The sequence below is a fragment of the Rhinopithecus bieti genome, unplaced genomic scaffold, assembly GCF_001698545.2.
Source record: "Rhinopithecus bieti isolate Rb0 unplaced genomic scaffold, ASM169854v2 scaffold_13352, whole genome shotgun sequence".
Lineage (NCBI taxonomy): Eukaryota > Metazoa > Chordata > Mammalia > Primates > Cercopithecidae > Rhinopithecus > Rhinopithecus bieti.
The window spans coordinates 358882-384367 of NW_016808026.1; the positions used below are offsets into that span (position 1 = coordinate 358882).

The 25486-nt window shown below is 38.7% G+C and overlaps 1 protein-coding gene and 1 pseudogene across 14 annotated transcripts in view; both read left to right on the plus strand.

Moving 5' to 3' along the window:
• RIMS2 (regulating synaptic membrane exocytosis 2) overlaps window positions 1-25486 on the plus strand; it is a 780622-nt gene that overhangs the window by 162989 nt on the left and 592147 nt on the right. The window contains exons 2-3 of one of the 14 annotated variants that reach the window (XM_017885186.1): window positions 295-327; window positions 711-797. The exons of 12 other annotated variants lie outside the window; for them this stretch is intronic. In XM_017885186.1, the coding sequence (XP_017740675.1) occupies window positions 295-327; window positions 711-797 (120 nt within the window). Of the gene's footprint in view, window positions 1-294; window positions 328-710; window positions 798-25486 lie in introns of those variants that run through there. One more of the 14 variants, XM_017885178.1, reaches the window with a different exon arrangement.
• Window positions 8196-9316, plus strand: LOC108537573 (RISC-loading complex subunit TARBP2 pseudogene; annotated as a pseudogene).

Sequence of the window (25486 nt, forward strand, 5' to 3'; positions counted from 1 at the left end):
TAATTATTTTAAAATCTTTAATATCAATAAAACATTCAGAAAACTTCAGGACTAAATCATTGCTTTAAAACAGAGGTAGAATTTTAATATTAGTTTTCTGTTGAGAACAAATGATTCAATTTCTCTTTTTTTGTGTAAAATTGATTGAAATGTATAATTTCAATATATGGCAAAGCACTAAGTCTTTCTATATAAAATTCTTATTTTTGGTGTCCATTTTATATGAACACAAATTTGTAAATAGAAATCTCTTCATAGTACAGTGCACTCAGTTGTGCAAACTTATCTTTTTAGGGTCAAAGAAGAACACAAACCACAGCTGACACAGTAAGTAAATGTATTAAGAGTGTAGTAGGCTTGACTTCTGTACTTTTGCCACATACTGCTTTCTGGTATTAGCTTATACTAATACTGGATAGGCTGCAGCTAGTGTGTCTTCTGCTTTCTGACTCTCTGGCTTGTAAGAGAGCTGCCTGCAGCTTCTTACTTCACCCACATAGTGACTGGATGTAGTTTTTTGCTGCCTGCTTGTGGACTAGTTAAGTGTTCAAATTTAATTTCCCTACATTTTGACTGCCTGGATAATTGGAGCTCACATTACCATTGGCTGTAGCTTTTGTGCCTGTGTATTTTTATTATGGATAAGAAAACATTAACCTACATTGTTATTCATTTGGTTATTCAGTCACATTATTTGCTTATTTAAACAGGTGGTTTCCCTTTAGTGGAATCACTGAACTGGTAAATAACGTTCTTCAGCCCCAGCAAAAACAACAAAATGAAAAGGAGCCCCAGACGTAAGTAAGCTGATCTATATAGACTAAATATTATCTCTGATAGTATAACATACTGAAAAGTATGTGTTAAAATACTGTCTTTGGAATAGTATGCCCTCAGAAAGGAAATTGATACTATTACCCTTAATGGAAATCTAAAAAGATGGCAAGGATAATTAACAGGGTAGTAAAAAAGAAGAGGTAATTCCCCCTACCCCGCTATATTTTAGTATAAATAATGTAAGCCATACTTATTCAGTAAAACATCCTTTTCCAACAATGCAATATATAACTAGAGAGTGTTTCTTTCAAAAATTATTCTAGAGAACGTGAAAAGACATTAACCCCCAAATTCAATCTTTGGTCAAATAGTTTTGGAAAGGTGGTTTTAAAAAAGGTTAAGCAAGTTTCTTTATTATAATTATTCTGAGAACCCAAATATGCTCCAAGGGTATTAGAACATACACTGTTTAATACATTTATTTGACCACTGAATCCTGTTTTTACTAAACATTTCATTAGATTATGAAACATAATTTGGGAAATGTGGCAATATATTCTCACACTGACCTGAAACATTAAAGAAGTATTGATATCATTTTTTTTGTTAATAGATTAAAAACACTGTTTAGAAAGTTGTTCACTTCTGTATCATTTTAATTTTGTGCAAGCAATATTATTTATGTTGTGAAGTTGAGGTAGCTCAGGATGTGAGAGAGACCGCATATATTTAAATTCCAGTCTTCTGACAGTTGCCATAATATTCAGAGGTGCTCCAACCACTTAGCCTCAGTGCTTCCTTTTGAATTATGACTTCGGAGAAGCTGGTTTGGTTGTAGGAATGGACAAGTTGAAAAGTGACATGGACCCCAGGAGAGAATGAGAATGACGAGTATGATGAAACACTCAGAAAAACATTCATGTTTTGCCTTTAATGCAGAGTAAAAGATAAACATCTTTTTTGTCTTGTTGCTATTGATGAGGATAATCTCCTCATCCATTTTATGCTACTTTGCATACATTTTATATTATATTTTGTCAGGGTTTTAGTTTCAACTGAAGTAAAAGTATGATGTGATATACTCTTCCTAATAGTTAATATGTAGTTCTCAAATTGGAACTTTTCCTGTACTTAAGGTCATTGAAGTCAGGCCAGTATTTGTCTTGCCTACTGTTTTATTCTTGGCATTTAGCAGAATGCCTAATACATAGTAGGAACTCAATAAATATTTCTTCATAATTGATTTATCATATTTTATCCTTTTATGATACAGGAGTTTTATGACATAAGGAGTAAAATTAAATTTAATAATTTCTTTTCTAACTAGCAAGCATTATGTTAAAATGCCACACAATGTCATTGTTTTGCTTTTTCACTATGGCACTGAAGCTTAAAATAAAATAAAATGGAGAAACCAATAACAAAACATAATTAGATATAATTTTGTCTTGGTTTTAAATGAGTTCAGTTATGTATCTTGTGTGTGAGGTTTTGAAAATAATCAAGATTGTGCCATATTATGTATTAGATTACCATGGCCATTAAATAAAATGACAGATATTTTGTGACTTTAAAAAAATGATATTTAGACTGGGCGCGGTGGCTCACGCCTGTAATCCCAGCACTTTGGGAGGTCGAGGTGGGAGGATCATGAGGTCAGGATATCGAGACCATCCTGGCTAACACGGTGAAACTCCATGTCTACTAAAAATACAAAAAATTAGCCAGGTGTGGTGGCGGGCACCTGTAGTCCCAGCTACTCGGGAGGCTGAGGCAGGAGAATGGTGTGAACCCGGGAGGCAGAGCTTGCAGTGAGCCGAGATTGTGCCACTGCACTCCAGCCTGGGTGACAGAACGAGACTCCGTCTCCAAAAAAAAAAATGATATTTAGATTACTGTAACAAAGTGACATTTGATCAGCATAAACACAAAAGAAATCACTTTAATAATAAATATAATCTAATCTGCTTTGATTTTTGGATAGGAAGATGGTAGAAAAAAATAGCACTTTTGGATGATTTAAAAATTAATTCTTGACTAATTGGTATTATTTCAATTAAGATGTCTTTGACCACTAATTCATTCTTCCTCTATGATTTATGTAGTTTTAAAAATTCAGAATCAATATATTCTCTTAATAGTTACATTCTTCATCTTACATTCTTGTTACATTGAAGATTTTTAGTATTTGTTTTTCTAGAAGCCTTCCTTTTGTCTTTCTGAACCACAGACCAGGGTTACTTCGGAATGCCCTTTAATTCACTTACTCTCTGTTTGAAGTTATAAGGCTTCTTCTTTCTAGGTTATCTTGTTTCTTTCCCAATATGAATACTGTCTGAGTGGGATAACTTCCTATCTGCTTACTTTCTATTATTCATCCATAAAATTATTTTGGGGAGCTGAATTCCAGGTATTCATTTTAAGTTTTAAATGTTGAAAAGTATTTTTTCATATTTTGTGCAAATACTTTCATAGCAGAATAACGAAATATTCTACCAGATAGCTAGTATTAAAAATCTATTATGTTTCCTAAATAGTAGTTCCATTTTAATCAATTTATATAAATTCCATTTTGTGGTTGTTGAAAAATGTAGTGATGATGTAGGCTTCTTGAGGTCTGTATTTTGAGGTTTGTTCATTTCATATTCTTTAGCATAACAGAAGATTTACTTATTTTGATTTTGGTAATTGATGTGAAATTATAGATATAAGTAGACTATTGTATTCAACTTTTCATGAGAATTGAGGCATAGAAAATTGAATGAGCCTTTTGTTTTAGTTGCCAGTTAATTCACCCTTTGTAGAAACTGCTTAATATATAAATTAGATAATTTTAGTATTTCTTTCTCTTTTCTTTTGCTATCTTTTGTATCAGCATTAAAATGAGGGAAAGTTTTCTGCAAAGACAATATAACGTAACAGGTTTTATGTAAGGTATAAAACAAGCCTCTGGATAATTAAAGATGGAAATACTAGGAAAAATGATAAATGCCTTATAATGCGGCTGTCATTTTAACTTTGTATCTTCAATACATAGCAAAATGGTAAAGGTAATTAAGAAACTTTTCTAATGCAAATACATTAAACTAATCAATTGGATTACTTTACTTTGAATTTTATATTTTAGTTTTATTTATGTTTTGCTATGATTAATAAATGTATGTTTGAAATACTAGGAAAATCTAAGATTTGAATTATTGGAATTAGATAACCACCTAATATAATAATCCTCTTTGGTTGTAAGGTCTTTTAATAGAAACAAAATGTTAAAGGGAAGAGTGTTTTAAGCATAGGGAACATGATATGTGAAAGTCTTTAAGTAGCAAGGTCACAAAGAAGACCAACGTGGGTGTAGTATAGTAGATGAGAGGGAGTGTGGCAGGAGATGAGGTTCCAGAGGTAGGACTCAGATAGGGCGGTGGTTTTACAGAGAATGATAAGGAGTTTGAATCTGAGTCTCAGTATACAGGGAAGATATTTAAGAGATTTAAACATGGGAGTGACATGATTTACTTTATTTATTTATTTTTATTTTTTTGAGATGGAGTATTGCTCCGTCACCCGGGCTGGAGTGCAGTGGCACCATCTTGGCTCACTGCAAGCTCCACCTCCCGGGTTCAGGCCATTCACCTGCCTCAGCCTCCTGAGTAGCTGGGACTACAGGTGCCCACCACCACGCCCGGCTAATTTTTTGTATATTTAGTAGACATGGGGTTTCACCGTGTTAGCCAGGATGGTCTTGATATCCTGACCTTCTGATCCGCCCATCTTGGCCTCCCAAAGTGCTGGGATTACAGGTGTGAGCCACCGCGCCCGGCTGGGTTTACTTTATGTATATAAAGATCATTCTGACTGCTCTATGAGTAGCATGAGTGAGAATAGAAGTGGAGAGAGCAACGGAAGAGGCCTTTTTTGAAGACTTTGCTAGTGATAGTGATAACCTGGACCACATTGATTACAAAGAAGATGGAGAGAAGTAAACTGAGAATATATTTGAAGATTGAAATGATATGATTTGTCGGAGGAATAGATTTAGAAGTTGTTGAAGAAGGGAAAAGAACCAAAGATGACTCCCAGATTTCTAGTTGAAAGAACTAATTGGGTCATGATGTTATTAAATATGATCAAGAAGAGGAGAAGATGAACAGGTTGGAGGTATAAACTAAAACTTACATTCTGAACTTTTAAAATTTAAGATGCTTATAATTATCCAGCATTAAAGGAGAGAGATGGACTGGCCAGAGATATATGTTTGAGAGTGGTTAGTATGGCACATAAGGCTAGAAAAATGCATAAAATTACCTAGAAAGAGAGTGTGTGATAAAGAGCAGACACAAAGATTTGTTAAGCTCTGAAGAATCCTTATACCTATCCTGGGTCCTGAGATAAAAAGACTATGGTTCCTACTCTCAAATAGTTCATGGTTAAGTGGAAAAAAGAGACAAGCTGATAACTAATTAAAAACAATCGTGTGGGGACTTCTGGTTTTCTTTTTGATAGGTGAAAGAGCGTGAAAGTTGTCACTGCTGTTCTCACAACAAGAAAAATGCTGATCTGAAAACCAACAACTTTTCTTAAATCCACCAGAAAATTGAGGTCACAGGGCAAATCAAGCCCTGAGTAGTGTAGAGAGAGGGACAAATATAAAGAATAAGTTTACTGGGTGAAGAAACCACAGATTCTGTTAGGAAAACTTAAACTATAATTGATGAACTGCTGGAAGCTGAATGTGGACTAACTTAAACGTTAAAACTTCCTGGGGTCCTAGCCCACAATTGTGGGAAGCCCCCACAATTTTTAGGTTTTACTTCTAGGAGTACCATGAAGCTCTGAAAGTGAAGATCAGAGAAAAGTCCCCTCATGCTTCCAGCTGGGGGAAGGGAAAGTAACCATCCTGAAATAGTCCAGGGGAGGAGTAATCATTTTGACATACTCCCAGAACTTTCTGTTCCCCACCTTCCCTCAAGAGAAACAACTTTACCAGAGGTGAATCAATATGAGAAAAGGAAAATAACTCCATTCTTTAGATTTTCCGCCTCACCTAAGGGGGACAAGAAGCTGAGAATCACTTTCAGAGTCACAGCCCAAGAGCACAGGTTCACTAAAACTGAAACCTATTCATAGGAGTAGGTTTCTCTTCCAAGTGGCAACTCAGATTTAGGCTGCTGCTTTCTTGTAAGCCATCCGGAACACATAGCTTCCAGAGTTGCTACACCAGTGGAAGACAGAGAACGGAAAACTCACACTTTTCTTTTTTTTTTTTTTTTTTTTTTTGAGATGGAGTCTCGCTGTGTCGCCCAGGCTGGAGTGCAGTGGCCGGATCTCAGCTCACTGCAAACTCCGCCTCCCGGGTTTACGCCATTCTCCTGCCTCAGCCTCCCAAGTAGCTGGGACTACAGGCGCCCGCCACGTCGCCTGGCTAGTTTTTTGTATTTTAGTAGAGACGGGGTTTCACCATGTTAGCCAGGATGGTCTCGATCTCCTGACCTCGTGGTCCGCCCGTCTCGGCCTCCCAAAGTGCTGGGATTACAGGCTTGAGCCACCGCGCCCGGCCCACACTCATTCTTAATTATGTAAGACAGAAGTGTCATAGGTCACTTTTGCTCACAGATTATTGCCTAAAACTTCTCACAAAGCACTATCCTCTATATAATGAGTTCTAGTAATACCTACAGTTAGTTTACATTTGATTCTTATTTATTGCAATGAGATAGAAATTTTAGGATGTCAAAAGATAAAGATTTGCCAGAAGAATAGTTACTGTAGCAAGGATTGCTCTGGCAACAAAATTTTTCTGGAAAGGAATTTTGAGGAAAGAGACTGTTTGCAAATGGGGTAGACATAGTTTTCAATGATAGAGGAAAGTGCATTCCAGAAAGCAAAGGGAGGATCCTAATTTTATAGCAAACGTTTCTGCCCATATTCTTAATCCAGTTTCTTTATGAAAATGAAGGATTCAAACTTGCTTCCTTCTCATTGGTTAACACAGCTCAGTTCTGACTGGTTGTTACAGCTGGGTTCTGATTAGTTGATATAGCTGAGCCCTGATTGGTTCGTTTAGGTGAGCACAAAGTTCAGGAGAGGTGTGGGTTTTCTGGAAACTCAGAGTATGTGATGACCGCTACTTAGCAAATGGCAGCTTGGCTGTCTTTAAAATCTTTAAAATCTAGGCCCAGTTAGCCACTTGAATTCCATCTTGAAGGATTAGTTCTTTCAGGTTCACATTTGTTCACAACTCCAATACAGTAGTTGCTTCTACCGTAACTGCTATAATGACTGAGATCAAGGTCTATTTTTTACAAGACTGAAGGTTAGATTATAATGTAAAGAAAATTCAAACGTACAAGTGTCCTCAGGAAGGAAATTTGCTACTTGTAGTGTTTTAAGTAACAGCTATTAGGTTGGTGCAAAAGAAAATTACTTTCAATGCCAAAACTGCAATTACCTTGCACCAACCTAATGTTAAGTTTTGTCAGTGAGATAACAGGGAGATTTTTGCCTTCTCTTAGGTGGTAATGAAAGACTAATGGAGATAAAGAATGATAACACTGACAATATGTGAATGTATACACATATTCTGAGAACCCTTTAGTTGGTCACCTGGGATGCTAAAGCACACTAATAAATAAGATTAAAAGTAAACAAAATTATTTTAGAAAGGAGGAGCCCAGAAACCAGGAAAGTTATAATCTTCTGTCTTGGGTGGAAGCTGTATAGTTTGGTTTGTCATTTGCTTGATCCGGGAGTCATTAGCTGTTTTTTTTCCAAAGATCATCTGCTTCTGGACTCCCATTGGAGAAGATTTTCAAACCCAGGGAAAATGCTGTGTGTCTTTTTAGTTGTGAAACATGAATTCAAGGGTCAACGTTTTGGGGCTTTTAACTGAAGTGCTAATTATTAGCATGACTTATTACACTCTTTTCATTAAGTGTCCAGGACAGTTTTTCTCCCATGTCTCCTCCAGAGTGCTAAATCTGCAGATCTCAGGTCATAGAAAGTTGCTTAGAAGGATGTTTTGGAAAGACTGCTTTTACCTGTTGTTGACAAGACTGAGTGCATCACGTGGTTTCTTTGCTTTGTCTACTCATCTTAGCTTGCAATAGCAGAATATAGGATCAAAGGTGAAATTTAAAAATATGTGGGGCAGTCCATTATTCATTCATAAGGAGAGAGCAGATGGGTCCCCAAAATGTTTATCTTTTTGTTTTGAAGGCTAATGGTGATGGAAATTGAAGAGTCCTTGAGGATATTTAATTTTAATTTTAAAATTTCACTTGTTATTTCTACTTTTTCTGAAGATTAAGAATGATATAGCAAAATATTGTTTTTGTAAGCTATGTGCTGCTTACGGTGCTTGACTGGTCAAATAAGTTGATATGGAGGCAGTCACAGTGGTGCCTGTGAGGACAGAGAAGGGAATGAGTGAAGAGGAGCAAGACTCTGGCACTACCATGGGCTGCGGGCTGCCTAGTGTAGAGAAAATGCTGGCCACTAATCCTGGCAAGACACCTATCAGCCTTCTGCAGAAGTACAGGACCAGAATAGGGAAGAACACCTGTGTACAACCTTCTCAAAGCCGAGGGCCCACCAGCCTAATTTCACCTTCCGGGTCACACTGTTGGCGACACCAGCTGCACTGGTCAGGGCTCCAGCAAGAAGGCAGTCAGGCACAAGGCAGCTGAGGTGGCCCTCAAATACCTCAAAGTGGGGAGCATGTTGCAGCCAGCCCCAAAGGACAGCAGTTCTTTTTCTCCCCTAGACTCTTCACTGCTTGGGGACGCTCTGTTTTTTACTGCTGCAGCAACTGCTACCCCAGTTTCATCTGTTGTCCTAACCAGGAGCACCCCCATGGAAAAGCAGCCTCTGCTCCTCCCTTCAGCAGTCCGAGTGCATCCCTATTGGTGCTCTTCAGGAACTGGTGGTGCAGGAAGGCTGGTGGTTGCTAGAGTACACAGTGACCCAGGAGTCCAGGCCAGATCACCGCGAATAATTCACCATGACCTGATGAATGGAGTGTTTCATTGAGATTGGCAGTGACACTTCCAAGTGTCACGTTAACAAGGTGTAATGCGGTGACCAAAATGCTGCTTCGAGTGCACACGTTGTCTCTGGATGCCTGGGATGGCAATGAGGTGGAGCCTGATGATGACTACTTCTCCACTGATGTGGGCTCCCGCCTGGATGGTCTTCGGAACCAGGGCCCAGGCTGCACCTGGGATTTTCTACAAAATTCATTGGAGAGAAGATCCTGTCCTTCTGCAATTGCTCCCTGGGCTCCCTAGGTGCTCTGGGCCTTGCCTGCTGCTGTGTCCTCTGTGAGCTTTCTGAGAAGCAGGCCTTCCACGTCAGTTACCTGGATGTTGAGGAGCTGAGCCTGAGTAGACTCTGCCAGTATCTGGTGGAACTGTCCATCCAGCTGGTGGTGATGAGTGGGAATGAAATCAGCGGGCTGTCTACTAGGGCCCGGAATAAATATGCTGCTTCGTGGATAAAACAAAACAAAACAAAACAAACAAACAAAGCTGATACGGAATTGTGAAATGGTAAAGGCAGTTCCTGGACATAGATGTGTTTCCAGGTCCAACATAGATAATCTTTAATCTGAATAATATAAAATTTACAGAATCTTTTTCATACCTTAGAATCATATTAAATGCTGTGTGGCTCAAGGCAGGGATAAGTAAATAAACTTTTAAAATGACAAATGAAAGATTGCTCAGAAAAGGATATTTAAAAAAATTGATAAAAGCAGCAAAGTGCTTATTGCTAAGTAACATAAAACATACAATGGAAAGTGCACAGATTGAAAGTATAGAAAGTAGCACTGAGATCAAGAAGCAGAACATTAACAGCCCTCCAGGATTTCCTCATGCTCCCTTTCAGGGAGAACTGTTTCCCATCTCCAAGGGTAACTTTTATCCTTTAGCCTAGCACCACTATTTTCTGTCCAGCACTGTTATTTTGGCCTATTTTTATTTAGAGTTTACAGAAAGAATCATACAATGTATTCTGTTGGTTCTGTATTGTTTTGCTCAATATAATGTTCATGAGATTCAGCTATATAATTGCATGCAGTTGTATTTCATTCATTCTGAGTGCTGTGTGTCCTCCAGTATCTGAATATACTACATTTTATTGATCAGTTTTACTATTGATATGCATTTGGGTTTGTTTCTAATTTTTGCCTATTATGAATAGTGCTGCTGTATACATTCTGATGTCATTATTGTTTTCCTATTAGTTTGGAGGAGAATTTTGGAGTTATTTGTGAAAGTAAAGTACTTCAGCTACTTCAAAATACTTTAAAATATTAAAGCTAGTAACTCTGTAATTGCCCTAATTTCCCATTTAGTTATTTGGTAATACTATAGATGCTGTTTGTTGTTGTTGTTGTTGTTTTTTGGGAGACAGAGTCTTGCTCTGTCACCCAGGCTGGAGTGCAGTGGCGCGACATCAGCTCACTGCAACCTCCGCCTCCCGGGTACAATCAGTTCTCCTGCCTCAGCCTCCCGAGTAGCTGGGGCTACAGGCATATGCCCGCCACCCCTGGCTGATTTTTTTGTATTTTTAGTAGAGATGGGATTTCACTGTATTTCCCAGGCTGGTCTCGAACTTCTGAGCTCAGGCAGTCTGCCTGCTTCACCTCCCAAAGTGCTAGGATGACAGGTGTGAGCCACTGCATGTAGCCTAGATGCTGTTTTTTGAGCATGCCTTACTATTTGATGTTTTGGTGCCTTTGCATCTGGCCTTGAAAGGGAGAAAAGGTGTGATATGATACGATTTGTTCTAAAATACAAATTTTGATATTTCACTTGTTATTTCTACTTTTTCTGAAGATTGAGAAAGACACAGAGAATGATATTGAGAATGATATAGACCTGGGGTGTCCAATCTTTTGGCTTCCCTGGGCCACATTGGAAGAAGAATTAATTGTCTTGGGCCACACATAAAATACAGGAACACTAATGATAGCTGAGGAGCTAAAAGAGTTTCCAAAATGTTATAATGCTTTAAGAAAGTTTACAAATTTTTGTTGGGCTGTATTCAAGGCTGTCCTGGGCCTCATGTGGCCCATGGGCTGCAGGTTAGACAAGCTTCATACAGACGGAAGATGTTTTTGTATTAGCTGTGTGCTTCTTATGGTGGTGATTTCTTCTAAAATACAAATCAGAGCATATCACTGTGCATCATACAGTATTCGAAAGTTTATAGTTAATGACATCAATTGAGATTAAGTGCAACTAAGTTTATACAAATTGTAAAAAATGCAAATAATGTTATCAGAGTTTTTTCTTTTATGTTTTGTGTGAAAACACATGTTATTATACCTAGGCAACAGTGGATAAAAGTGTTTTGCTCTCCAATTTCTTTTTCAAAGAAGTACTTTTTTTGGTCAAGCAGAAAGCAGTTATAGGTGGAATGTGTATAATGAACTCAAAATGATTCTTGTATTTATCACCATATTTTTATTTCAGAATTGAGTTGATACTTTTCTTCAGGAAGCAAATTCAGAGAAGCAATGAAACACCTTTTCCCTTTGGAGTCAGGAAGGGTTATCTATCTATCTATCTATCTATCTATCTATCTATCTATCTATATACAGTCATATAAATATAGTCATTCTCTAGTGTCAATAGCAAGCTACAAATGTAATTTTACATATTTTAATCTCAGTCTCTAATATCAAGATTATTTTATTTTGTGAATGGAGTAATAATGTCAGCTCTGAAGATTCTGTATCTAGCGACTACATAAATTTTTCAGGAGGAGGCCAGGTGCGGTTGCTCATGCCTGTAATCCTAGCACTTTGGGAGGCCGAGGCGGGCGAATCACGAGGTCAGGAGTTTCAGACCAGCCTGCCCAACATGGTGAAACCCCGTCTCTACTAAAAATACAAAAAATTACCTGGGCATAGTGGCGCATACTGTAATCCAGCTACTCAGGAGGCTGAGGCAGGAGAATTGCTTGAATCTGGGAGGCAGAGATTGCAGTGAGCTGAGATTGCGCCACTGCACTCCAGCCTGGGTGACAGAGCATGAGATTCTGTCTCAAAAAAAAAAAAAAAAAGAATTTTTTAAATTTTTCTGGAGGGAAAGACTCTCTTAATTTAATTACCTTTTCAATACAGTTTCAGTTATGATGGCATCATGAAACAAAGCCATTTGTATTAAAGATGTGTATTACAATAGAGAGAAATAAAAGGTATTCAATTAGGAAAAGAGGAAGTCAAATTGTCTCTGTTTGCAGGTGACATGACATATTTAGAAAACCCCATTGTGTCAGTCCCAAATCTCCTTAAGCTGATCAGCAACTTCAGCAGAGTCTCAGGATACAAAATCAATGTGCAAAAATCACAAGCATTCTTATACACCAGTAACAGACAAACAGAGAGCCAAATCATGAGTGAACTCCCATTCACAATTACTACCAAGAGAATAAAATACCTAGGAATCCAACTTAAAAGGGATGTGAAGGACCCCTTCAAGGAGAACTGCAAATCACTGCTCAATGAAACAAAAGAGGACACAAACAAATGGAAGAACATTCCATGCTCATGGATAGGAAGAATCAATATTGTGAAAATAGCCATACTGCCCAAGGTAATTTATAGATTCAATGCCATCCCCATCCAGCTACCAATGACTTTCTTCACAGAATTGAAAAAAAACTACTTTAAAGTTCATATGGAACCAAAAAAGAGCCCGCATAGCCAAGACAGTCCTAAGCAAAAAGAGCAAAGCTGGAGGTATCACACTACCTGACTTCAAACTATACTACAAGGCTACAGTAATCAAAACAGCATGGTACTGGTACCAAAACAGGTATGTAGACCAATGGAACTGAATACAGGCCTCAGAAATAACACCATATATCTACAACCATCTGATCTTTGACAAAGCTGACAAAAGCAATGGGGAAAGGATTCCCTATTGAATCAAGGGTGCTGGGAAAACTGGCTAGCCATATGTAGAAAGCTGAAACTGGATCCTTTCCTTACACAGTATAAAAAATTAATTCCAGATGGATTAAAAACTTAAATGTAAGACCTAATACCATAAAAACCCTAGAAGAAAACCTAGGCGATACCATCCAGGACATAGGCATGAGCAAAGACTTCATGACTAAAACACGGAAAGCAATGGCAACAAAAGCCAGAATAGACAAATGGGATCTAATTATACTAAAGAGCTTCTGCACAGCAAAGGAAAGTATCATCAGAGTGAACAGGCAACCTACAGAATGGGAGAAAACCTTTGCAATCTACCCATCTGAGAAAGGGCTAATATCCAGAATCTACAGAGAACTTAAACAGATTTACAAGAAAAAAAACAAATGCATCAAAAAGTGGATGAAGGATATGAACAGACACTTCTCAAAAGAAGACATTTATCTGGCCAAAAACACATGAAAAAAAGCTCATTGTCACTGGTCATTAGGGAAATGCAAATCAAAACCACAATGAGATACCATCTCACGCAAGTTAGAATGGCGATCATTAAAAAGTCAGGAAACAACAGATGTTGGAGAGGACGTGGAGAAATAGGAACACTTTTACACTGTTGGTGGGAGTGTAAATTAGTTCAACCATTGTGGAAGACAGTGTGGCAATTTCTTAAGCATCTAGAACTAGAAGTGCCATTTGACCCAGCAATCCTATTACTGGGTATATGCCCAAAGGATTATAAATCATGCTATTATAAAGACAGAGGCACATGTATGTTTATTGCAGCACTGTTCACAATAGCAAAGACTTGGAATCAACCCAAATGTCCATCAGTGACAGACGGGATTAAGAAAATGTGGCACGTATATACACCATGGAATACTATGCAACTATAAAAATGGATGAGTTCATGTCTTTGCAGGGACATGGATGGAGCTGGAAACCATCATTCTAAGTAAACTATCACAAGGACAGAAAACCAAACACCGCTTGTTCTCACTCATAGATTGGAGTTGAACATTGAGAACACATGGACACAGTGTGGGGCACATCACACACCGGGGCCTGTTGGAGGGTGGCAGCCTGGGGGAGGGATAGAACTAGGAGAAATACCTAATGTAAATGACAAGTTGATGGGTGCAGCAAACCAACATGGCACATGTATACCTATGGAACAAACCTGTACGTTTTGCATATGTACCCTAGAACTTAAAGTATAATAAAAAAATGTGTGTTAGAGATTCTTTCACAGTTCATAAGTGTGATTGGGTGTTTAATGCTCATTTGAGATGTTCCTCCCTCAAACCTTGGTATGATGTTTGCACATTACCCATCTGGTGTTAAAAAAAGAAATGTGTGAAAGATAAAGGATTAATATTGATAAAGAGCTTCATGTGACTTCTGGCATAAAGTCTTTTTTAGCCAGTAGTTCAGAAATGGTTTTGAGATATGCTATGAGTCTAAAAAGAATGAATCAAATATCTGATATATTTGAGATAGATTTGTAACCTTTCTCAGCATTGTCTTAGTGATTTCTATAACTAGTGATGTTACAAACTTAATTGGATATTAGATAATATGGGGAATAATCCTTAGTATTCTACCCCACGCTGACTTTCCAGCTTCTTCTATTGTATTTTCCTCCCTGTTTTCACCCCATGCATACCTTATTCCAAATGAGAATACTTTCAACTTCCTGAATTTTCCATTTGCTTTCATACTTTGCATATGAAAAAATACAAGCCTGAAATTTATCCTTCATTTTATGCCTGTCACAATTTTGCATGTCTTTCATGGCCAAAATGCTTAAAAACTAAAAAATGTTTTTCTTCTATTAAGTTTTATCAACACCGTTCACAACTAATGCTTCTTTTCCTTGTGCTCCAGTAACATTTTTCTTATATGTTAATACTTATCTAGTACATGTTTCAATTGACTTGTTAGAATAAAAACTTTAGACAAATTAAATTTAACAGAGTTTAATTGAGGAAAGAATGATTCCTGAATCAGGAATCCCCTAAACCAGAATAGGTTCAGAGAGACTTTGGCACTGCCACGTGGTCAGAGAGGATTTATGGACAGGAAAAGGAAAATGATGTGTAGAAAATTAAAATGAGGTACAGGAATAGCTAGATATGTTAAAATTCAGCATTTGCTACAGTTGAACAGTTGGCCACCTGTGGCCAACTGTTGGCTGAAACTCAGTGATTGGTACAAGAATAAGTTGCAGTCTGTTTATACATCTAGTTAGATTATGGTTCACTATGTACAGAGAAACCTTTAGACCAAACTTATAATGAGGGCAGTTTTCAGCTAAGCTTAATTTAACAATTCCCTTCATTTGGTCAACCTGAGAGGTTGACGAAAACTTTATGCATTGACATCATTCTTTAATGATCATTCTTTAAGTACATGGTAAATGTACTTGCTTGGTCTCAAATCTCACTAGAACATAACAGAACAGTGGGTTTTGTAAGTCCTCGTAAACAGGACTTTAACTTACTTTTTTTAAAAGATATCCTAGAGGAGACTTCCTTATTATGCTGGAATGTTCTGTTTTCAAGGGAGAAAATCATTTCGGGTCTTTTTTGGGGGGGCTATCTGCGTCTTTAAAGTTTCAATTTGATTATGTCACATTTAGCATGAGTGACTCCATTTTGATTTGATCCGGTCTGGTCTGTTAAGGCCTAGTGTATGAGCTCAGTCCAAAACAATGACCTCCCATAATTTTGTTTAACTCACTCCTTTTGGTCAGGTTTTTACTTAGGTGAGAGTGTGACCAAAGCTTGGGTCATTAGCACTACTCTTAGTTACCATCATTTAGGGTTTCCAGTCACAGTATGTCATTCATAGGTTATGGTGTTCTCATAATCATGCATTTCTTTGAGTTTTTGTTGTTCTATTTGAAAAGAAACCATTTGACCTTCTATAGATGACTGTATGCAAACATTTAAAACTTTTGAGAGAATACAGTGCACCAGGGAGACTACTGTTATGACTGTCAGGAGGATAATACCAAGAGTTTGGAGTATGCCTTAGCCAGGATCCTCATGAACCAAACCAGCTAAAATCAAAGACCAAAGAATGAACTAGATAAAGTATCTGTTTGTTTCAACCAAGCAACCTATTCGTTAATCCCCTACAACAGAATCTCTGTAATACCTAATGTATGTATCATGTGCAACAAGAAGTGCCAGTAACTGCACAGATAATTCTCTGTTCAGCAGTAAGTTATAATTTTATATCTAGCATAACTTTAGCAAGATAATTTAAAGAAGCTTTTTGTGCAGCCATAGCCTTTGCAGTAGAATCTGCTGTAGAACCTGTTATAAGGAATACATTTTTAATAATTGCCTCATTTACTCCAAACTATGTCAAAAGAGACCACCCATCTTCAATAGTGAAGGCCTTCTGGCAGTTTTCTCTTTAACTGATGATGTAGGTTAAGAGGAGTGGACCACTGTTCTGTTTCTGACAGATTATGAAGCAACAAAGGTATCATTAACATTTCTTGAACACGTTGTTTTTCATCTTTCATCTATCAAAGCATAGGTTTTCCATAAATAAGTTTGGCTGCAAAATCACCCACAAATAAAAGTATACTTCATGAGTGCACACAAACTCCTTTCCAGTTGTGGTGTTCATAGAGGTATAAGCAAGGAAAATTTTAAGAAGTAAGAGTTTCATGATAGCAGAGAAGTCTTGATCTGTGATCTTGTGAAAGCTGTCTGCATCTGGAATGTCATCTGCTTCTAGGGAGAAACTTCCATGGTTAGCTTTACCTTAAGGTCTCCAATGGGTGTATAGTTCCAAGAGTCTGTAGGGGCTCTTCTGAGTTGTGAGATTACAAGCTCAAGGCTCACAGTCCCACAGTTCTGTTGCAGTGTGGGTTACAAGGGCAGTCTTTCCTTGATGTTTCCAGAAGACCAAATCTCTGAGTTTTAGATCACCTGGGTTTGATTGCCCTTTGTTGGTAGACCACGACAAGCTTTCTTTAACCTGGTGAAAATACACTTTGGCATAATACATTAAAGCCTGTTAGAGTTTAGTCATATTAGAGTTTAGGAGTGGAAGATACATGAGGTTCTATTGTTAGGAGCGTAGGCCTTCCAGTGACGATTTCATAAGGGATCAACTTATATTTTCCTCTGGAACTTGATCTGATTGTTATCAATCTGCAATATCTTTGACCAAGGCAACCTAGTTGATTTAATTAGCTTTGCCTAATGTTATTATATTTGTAACATCTTATTTAACTATTTTACTGTCCAGTGAAACAAGTACCTTTATCACTAGAGATTTTTCCAGGAATGTCCCATGAAGGAAATACATTTTCTGATAACCTTTTAGCTACTCTTACAGGATTAGCCTTCTTGTATGAGAAAGCTTCTATATAACCGGAATATATGCACTGAAAACAACAATGGAATGAAATCTCTCTATGTTCAAATGGCCCATCAGGTAGCAGAAATATACCTGAAGTATATTTGTCACAAGTCATTTTGGTAATTTAGAAGAGTCACCACACCAGTATGTGAGTGTGTGCGTGTGTGCATGTATGTGCACGTGTGTGTATTCTATTTGGATCATTTTATCTCCTCCGTGATGAGTCATGGAGTATAGACTATTTATTTATTTACTTATTTATTTAGAGATGGAGTCTTGCTCTGTCACCCAGGCTGGAGTGTGGTGGCACAATCATAGCTCAGTGTAGCCTTGAACTCCCAGGCTCAAGCAATTCTCCCACCTAAGCCTCCTGAGAAGCTGGGATTACAGGTGGAAGCCACAATGCCCAGGTAGAGCTTTTAATAATGGAGGTTTAAGTACTTAGGAAATACCAGGTGACTGTCCAGCCTCTCTCTGTGAGTCTACACTTAACATTGGATTTATATTCTCTTAAATACCAATTTTGTTTCTCCAAATCAAGTGTGTAGCATTGTTTTCTAGATGGATTATCATAGTTTATTAATCTGTGTTTTCATGCTGCCGATAAAGACATACCGAAGACTGGGTAATTTATAAAGGAAAGAGGTTTAATGGACTCATAGTTTGATGTGGCTGGGGAGGCCTCACAATCATGGTGGGAGGCAAAATTCACATCTAACATGGTATCAGGCAAAGAGAGAATGAGAGCCATGCGCAAGTGTTTCCCCTTATAAAACCATCAGATCTCATGAGACTTATTCATTACCAAGAGAACTGTATGGGGGAACCCCCCCCCCCATGATTCAGTTGTCTCCCCCTGGGTTCCTCCCAAAACATGTGGGAATTGTGGGAGCTACAATTTAAGATGAGATTTGGGTGGGGACATAGCCGTACCATATCATTTCATCCCTGACCACTTTGAAATCTCATGTCCTCATATGTCAAAATCAATCATGCTTTCTCAACAGTCCCTCAAAGTCTTAATTCATTTCACCATTAACTCAGAAGTCCACAGTCCAAAATCTCATTTGAGACAAGGCAAGTCCCTTCCACCTATGAACCTGTAAAATCAAAAGTAAGTTAGTTACTTCCTAGATACAATGGGAGTATAGGCATTTGATAAATACAGCCATTCCCAATGGGAGAAATCGGCCAAAACATAGGGGCTACAGGCCCCATGCAAGTCTGAAATCCAGTGGGACAGTAAAATCTTAAATCTCCAAAATGATTTCCATTGATTCCATGTGGCTCACATCCAGGTCACACTGATGCAAGAGGTGGTTCCCATAGTCTTGGACAACTCTGCTCTGTGGCTTTGCAGGGTACAGACCCCCTTCTGGCTGCTTTCATGGCCTGGCATTGAGTGCCTGTGGCTTTTCCAGGTGCACAGTGCAAGCTGTCAGTGGATCTACCATTCTGGGGTCTGGAGGATGGTGGCCCTCTTCTTACAGCTCCACTAGGCAGTGCCCCAGTGAGGACTCTGTGTGAGAGCTCCAACCCCACATTTTCCTTCTGCACTGCTATAGCAGAGGTTCTTTATGAGGGCCCTGCTCCTGCAGCAAACTTCTGCCTGGATATCTAGGCGTTTCCATACATTCTCTGAAATACAGGCAGAAGTTCCCAAACCTCAATTCTTGACTTCTGTACATCCTCAGGCTCAACACCAGGTGGAAGCTGTCAAGGCTTTGGGCTTGCACCCTCTGAAGCCATAGCCCAAGCTGTACCTTGGCCCTTTTTAACCATGGCTAGAGCAGCTGGGATGCAGGGCACAAAGTCCCTAGGCTGCACACAGCCTGGGCCCAGCCCACAAAACTATTTTTTCCTCCTAGACCTCTAGACCTGTGATGGGAGGGGCTGCTGCAAAAGTCTCTGACATGCTTTGGAGATATTTTCCCCATTGTCTTGGCAATTAACATTTGGCTCCTTGTTACTTAAGCAGATTTCTGCATCTGGCTTGAATTTCTCCTTAGAAAATGGGTTTTTCTTTTCTGTTGCATCATCAGGCTGCAAATTTTCTGAACTTTTATGCTGTTTCCCTTTTAAAACTGAATGCTTTTAACAGCACCCAAGTCACCTCTTGAATACTTTGCTGCTTAGAAATTTCTTCTGCCAGGTACCCTAAATCATCCCTCTCAAGTTCAAAGTTCCACAAATTTCTAGGGCAGGGACAAAATGTTGCCAGTCTCTTTGCTAAGAAATAAGAGTCAACTTTGCTCCACTTCCCAACAAGTTACTTATCTCCATCTGAGACTACGTTAGCCTGGATTTCATTGTCTATATCGTTATCAGCATTTTGGTCAAAGCCATTCAACAAGTCTCTAGGAAGTTCCAAACTTTCCCACATTTTGCTGTCTTCTTCTGAGCCCTCCAGACTGTTCCAGACCTCTGGCCTGTTACCCAGTTCCAAAGTTGCTTCCACATTTTCAGGTAGCTTTACAGTAGCACCCCACTCTAATGGTACCCGTTTGCTGCATTAGTCCATTTTCATGCTGTTGATATTGACATGCTTGATGCTGGATAATTTATAAAGGAAAGAGGTTTAATGGACTCATGGTTCCACATGGCTGGGGATGCCTCACAATCACGGTGGGAGGTGAAAGGCACGTCTTATATGGTGGCAGGCAAAGAAAGAGAGCCAAGCAAAAGGGGTTTCCCCTTATAAAACCATCAAATCTTGTGAGTCTTATTCACTACCATGGGAATAGTAGGGGGGAACCGCCCTCATGATTCAGTTATCTCCCACCGGGTCGCTCCCAAAACGTGGGGATTATGGGAGCTACAGTTTCAGGATAAGATTTGGGTGTGGACACAGCCAAAGCATATCACATTGGTAATTTGACTTGGATCATGGAGTTCATTCAAGTAGCACTTCTTAATAATTTCAGTGCTGGCTGATTTATTATGAAAATCTGGCAAAGTATTTTCTTGGTATTCAATTAATTATTGTCCTCCTTGGGTTAGCAGTTTTATAAATCAGTTAGTCTTTTCATTGGAGTGCGAGGAATCCTTACTTAGTCCAAATGATATGATCCTAAAGTCATCAGAAACCTGTATTCAAAGGTGCTTCTTATGGTCCTTTCTACCCTTTCCATGAACTTCCTCAAAGACACAACACTTTAGGATTTTATTTGCTTGTAAAGAGTTGTTTTAAAATGTATCAGAATTAAGCACTTAACAGTGGACAGGAATTAATATGATCATGGTCAAAGACACAAGTGAGAAGAAAATTTGGTTATTTCTGTGGCCTATAATAACTTAACATAATAACTATAGTTATGACTGATTTCCTACCAAGATATAACAGAATTTTAGGAATCTCATACAGTTTTGGAATGTATATTAATAACATATTCATAAAAATATAACTCAAAGAGGGTAAAACATTTCTTATTTGACAATGCTTCCCATATGCTTTTTTTGTTGTTGTTAGATGGAGTCTCGCTGTCGCCCAGGTTGGAGTGCAGTAGCGCCATCTCCACTCACTGCAAGCTCCGCTTCCCAGGTTCATGCCATTCTCCTGCCAGAGCCTCCCAAGTAGCTGGCACTACAGTTGCCTGCCACCACGCCCAGCTAATTTTTTTATTTTTAGTAGAGACGGGGTTTCACCATGTTGGCCAGGATGGTCTCGATCTCCTGACCTCGTGATCCGCCTGCCTCAGCCTCCCAAAGTGCTGGGATTACAGGCGTGAGCCACTGTGCCCAGCTCCCATATGCTCTAATATACCAAATAAGTCTGTTCATCTCTCTCTTGAATGTTTCAGGGTCCCTCTGTAGCATTCCAAAGTAGTTTGAGGTCACAAAAAGACAACTTTTAATTTGAAGTTTGATTTGGGGAAGCATATCAAATATGTCAAAGGTTTAAAACAATTAAAATAGGATCACTAGTCATTGTAAATAATATTTATTTAGCCAAAGGGATAAATAAAAGGTTTTAAAAACCAAAAATCTGTTTTCAGTTTTCCAAACAATCTGGAGACCTAATGAAGACAATATGGGACAGTATCTGTGTCTGCCTTTCTCTTCTATTGTTTTTTTTTTCCCACAGTTTACTCAAATGTTGAACAGAAATTTATCTACTATCTCTTATTAATATTATATGAAAATCTTGTTCAAAATAAAAAACCAAATGTTACTTATTAACAGATAATAATGTTATTATCAATTATATTAGGCCATTCTTGCATTGCTATAAATAAATACCATTGATTGGGTAATTTATAAACAAAAGAGTTTTAATTGGCTCACAGTTCTGCAGGCTTTAAAGTAAACATGGTGCTGGCATCTGCTTGGGCTTTTAGGGAGGCTCCAGGAAGCTTACAGTTCAAGGTGAAGGGGGAGCAGGCCAGTGCAGGAGCATGGCTAGAACAGGAAGAAGAGAGGGTGGTGGGGAGAGGTGCCACACATTTTTAAAGATAACCAGAGTTAGTGAGAACTCACTCACTATAGGAAGATAGCACTAAGACATGAGGGATCCAGCCCCATGACCCAAACACTTTATACTAGGCCTCACCTCCAGCACTGGGGATTACGATTCTACATGAGATTTGGGTAAGGACAAATATCCAAACTCTATCATTCCATCCCTTGTCCCTCCCAAATCTCATTTCCTTCTCACATGGCTAAATACAATCATGCCTTCACAATAGCCCCCCAACATTGTAACTTGTTCTATTGTTTAAAGTCCAAAGTCCAAAGTTTCATCTGAGACAAGGCCAGTCTCTTTTACCTATGAGCCTGTAAAATCAAACAAGTTATCTACTCCCACAATACAAGTGGGGTATAGGAATTGGGTAAACATTTTATCCCAAAAGGTAGAAATTGGCCAAAAGAAAGGGGCTACAGGCCTTATGTAAGTTTGAAACCAAGCAGGGCAGTCATTAATTCTTAAAGCTCCAAGAAATCTCCTTTGACTCCATGTCCTGCATGCAGGACACACTGCTACATGAGGTGGGCTCCTATGGCCTTGGGCAGCTCCACCCCTGTGGCTTTGCTGGGTACTGCCCCTGTAGCTACCCTCATAAGTTATTGAGTGCCTGCAGCTTTTCCACATGCAGGATTCAAGCTCCCACTGGATCTACTATTCTGGAATTTGGAGGATGGTGGTCCCTTTCTCACAAGTCTACTAGGCAGTGCCCCAGTGGGGATTCTGTGTGGAAGCTCCAACCCCACATTTCTCCTCTGCACTCTCCTAGTAGAGATTCTCTGGGAGGGCTCCACTCTTAGGAGGCTTCTGCCTGGACACCTGTGCTTTTTCATACATCCTCTCAAATTTAAGAGGTGGCTGCCAAGATTGCACTCTGTGCCTGCAATCTTATGTGGAAGCTGCCATGGCTCATGGCTTGCATTCTTCAAAGTGTCAGCTCAAGCTGTAGAGCAGCCAGCGTGCCAGGTGCCATGTCTTGAGGTGCCACAGGGTAGTGGTTTTTGTTCTCCCAGGTCTCAGTGCGGGTGATAGGAGGGCCTGCTGTGAAGGATTCTGAACTCCATCAAGGTTTTTTCTCCATTGTCTTGAATATTAGCAGGGGGCTCCCATTTAGTAATGTAAATATCTCTAGTAAGTTGTTGCTTCACAATCAGCTTGAATTCCTCTTCCAGAAAAGCTTTTCCTTTGCCACATGGCCAGGCTGCAGATTTTCCAAACGTTTAGGCTCTGTTTCCTTTGAAATACAAGTGTTGACTTTAGATTATTCTTTGGTCCCACATGTGAGTATAGGTTGTTAGAAGCAGGGAGGCCACATCTTGAACTTTTTGCTGCTTAGAAATTTCTTCCTTCCGATACCCTAGGTCATCACTCTGAAGTTCAAACTTCCACAGATCCCTAGGACATGAAGAGAATGCAGCTAAACTCTTTGCTTAGGCATAACATGCGTGACATTTATTCCAGCTCCCAGTAAGGTTCTCATTTCCATCTGAGACCTTGCCAACCTTGATTTTAGTGTCCATACCACTATCAGCATTTTGGTCACAACTGTTTAATCAGTCCCTAAGAAGTTCCAAACTTTCCCTCATCTTCTTGTCTTCTTTTGAGCCCTCCAAACTCTTCTAACATCTGCCCGTTACCCAGTTCCGAAGTTGCTTCCTCATTTTCAGATATCTTTATAGCAATGCCCTACTCCTTGGTACTATCCATATAGAAGTTAATATTGCTAAAATCTTATAAACAAATCCATCCAATCTCAGCTTTTGACCACACAAGATTTTCATAAACCTTTTATAATCTCTTAGAAATATTTAAATGTTTTTATTTTTAAGTTTTTTAAAATATATCTATATCATTTTTATTCTTTTAATTTGGAGCAAACTTTAAGTAACTTCTAGATGGGCAGAATTGATTTTCTCAACAAACGCATATTTTATCCCTTTACAACTTTTCTCACTAAAACATCTTACTTTTCTTTATACACTCTGTCTACAGAATTGTTTTTCCTATATCTAGTAGTTATAGTTACACACATTAACTATAATTTTAACTCTGAGTAACCCTAGTTTTTAGCAAAAACCTAGCGTAAGTAATTTTGAACTGTTTTATATCAGCATTTGCAGATGAAAATGATTTTATGACTTTTGAATTATGTTTTCTCAAATTTTGTTTATTAATTGATTTAATTTTTTAGCATTTTATGTAACATAAAATAAGATGCCAAAGTATATGACCTTGAATTTATGTTTAATAATTAATGTTTCAGTATTTTAATCTACTTACAAATGAATCATTTTTTGATTATTTGTTACTTAATTTAATATAACATGATTTGAAGATTTTAAGTTACTGAAAAGATTAAATGATTTTCCTGCCTCAGCCTCCTGCGTAGCAGGGATTACAGGCACCCGCCACCATGCCCGGATAATTTTTTGTATTTTTAGTAGAGATGGGGTTTCATTATCTTGACCTGGCTGGTCTTGAACTCCTGACCTCAAGTGATCTGCCCGCTTTGGCCTCCCAAAGTGCTAGGATTACAGACATGAGCCACCAGACCTGGTTCTGAAAAGAATTTTGAAATGTGACCCTCTCTAAAGTCTTTCCTAGTAGTCCTGGGTCTCAGGTAGCCACATGGCATCCTGGATGGCTATGAAGGCCAGGGCCCATCTGGGTCCTGAATTTACATATTAGGCATAGAACTCAGAAGAGAAGACAGCTGTGAAGGTGATTCCTGTTCCACGCAACCCTTTGCAGAATGGCTAGGAGGCAAAAGTGGACCAGGGAGGAAGGGGCCATAATGGGCTTGACTCGGCCCTGCAGCTGGTGGTCTAAGTACTTGAGGACATATCTTCAGGTCCTACCTTGGATGCCTGTCCAGATCCCAGAACCTAGAGGCTTGAAACATAAACATAAGTTCACCATCAAATTAAACAAGTATTAAAAATATTAAGGAAGCACCTGTTTTATGACCTTAAAACATGTAACAGAGATAGCATAAGCCTGTCTGACCAGTACACACAGGCAGAAATTACCAAATTATATTTAACTGACAATTTTGAAGCCAATTTTGAAGACAATTAAAGTTGTTTTACCAGCAGTTTTACAACTACTTTTATTTACCAAGTATTAGCACATGCACATAACACATATAGACTTACAGACATACAGACACTCAGACAAAAGCAGATCTTTTAGCTTTTATAAAGAATTCTGTTTTGTGGACTTTTAAATAGTTTTTCTTTTCCCTGTTTACTCTATCAGTCTTCCAATTACCTGTTTTTTTTTTTGTTTGTTTCTTTTTTTTGTCCTAAGCAATTATTAGTTAAGCAACAATTTGTCTTTTAAAGTGATGACTTTTAGGTGAAAAAAAGGTAGAAAATTTATGTGTGAAAAGCACAGAGCTGAGACTTTAGGCCTAAATATTGTATCTCCATTTATTCAAACCAAGGAAAAAAGGTACATAAAGACCCATTTAAGACAAGATGGCCAGAAAACTACCTTAAACAAAGGTAAGACTTGTTATGTAAATTAAAACAATGGTAAGAGTTTCTAGTGACCCAGTCTTCCCTTTCATACACCCTTGCAAATGGAAATTTCCTTATAGATGTAAACTTTTTTGCAAAAGGGTTTTTAATATAGACTGCTAAATGCCAGAAAGGTATATTTTCTTTCTTTTTTTTTTTTTTTTTGAGGCGGAGTCTTGCTCTGTCGCCCAGACTGGAGTGCAGTGGCCAGATCTCAGCTCACTGCAAGCTCCGTCTCCCGGGTTTACGCCATTCTCCTGCCTCAGCCTCCCGAGTAGCTGGGACTACAGGCGCCCGCCACCTCGCCCGGCTAGTTTTTGTATTTTTAGTAGAGACGGGGTTTCACGGTGTTAGCCAGGATGGTCTCGATCTCCTGACCTCGTGATCCGCCCGTCT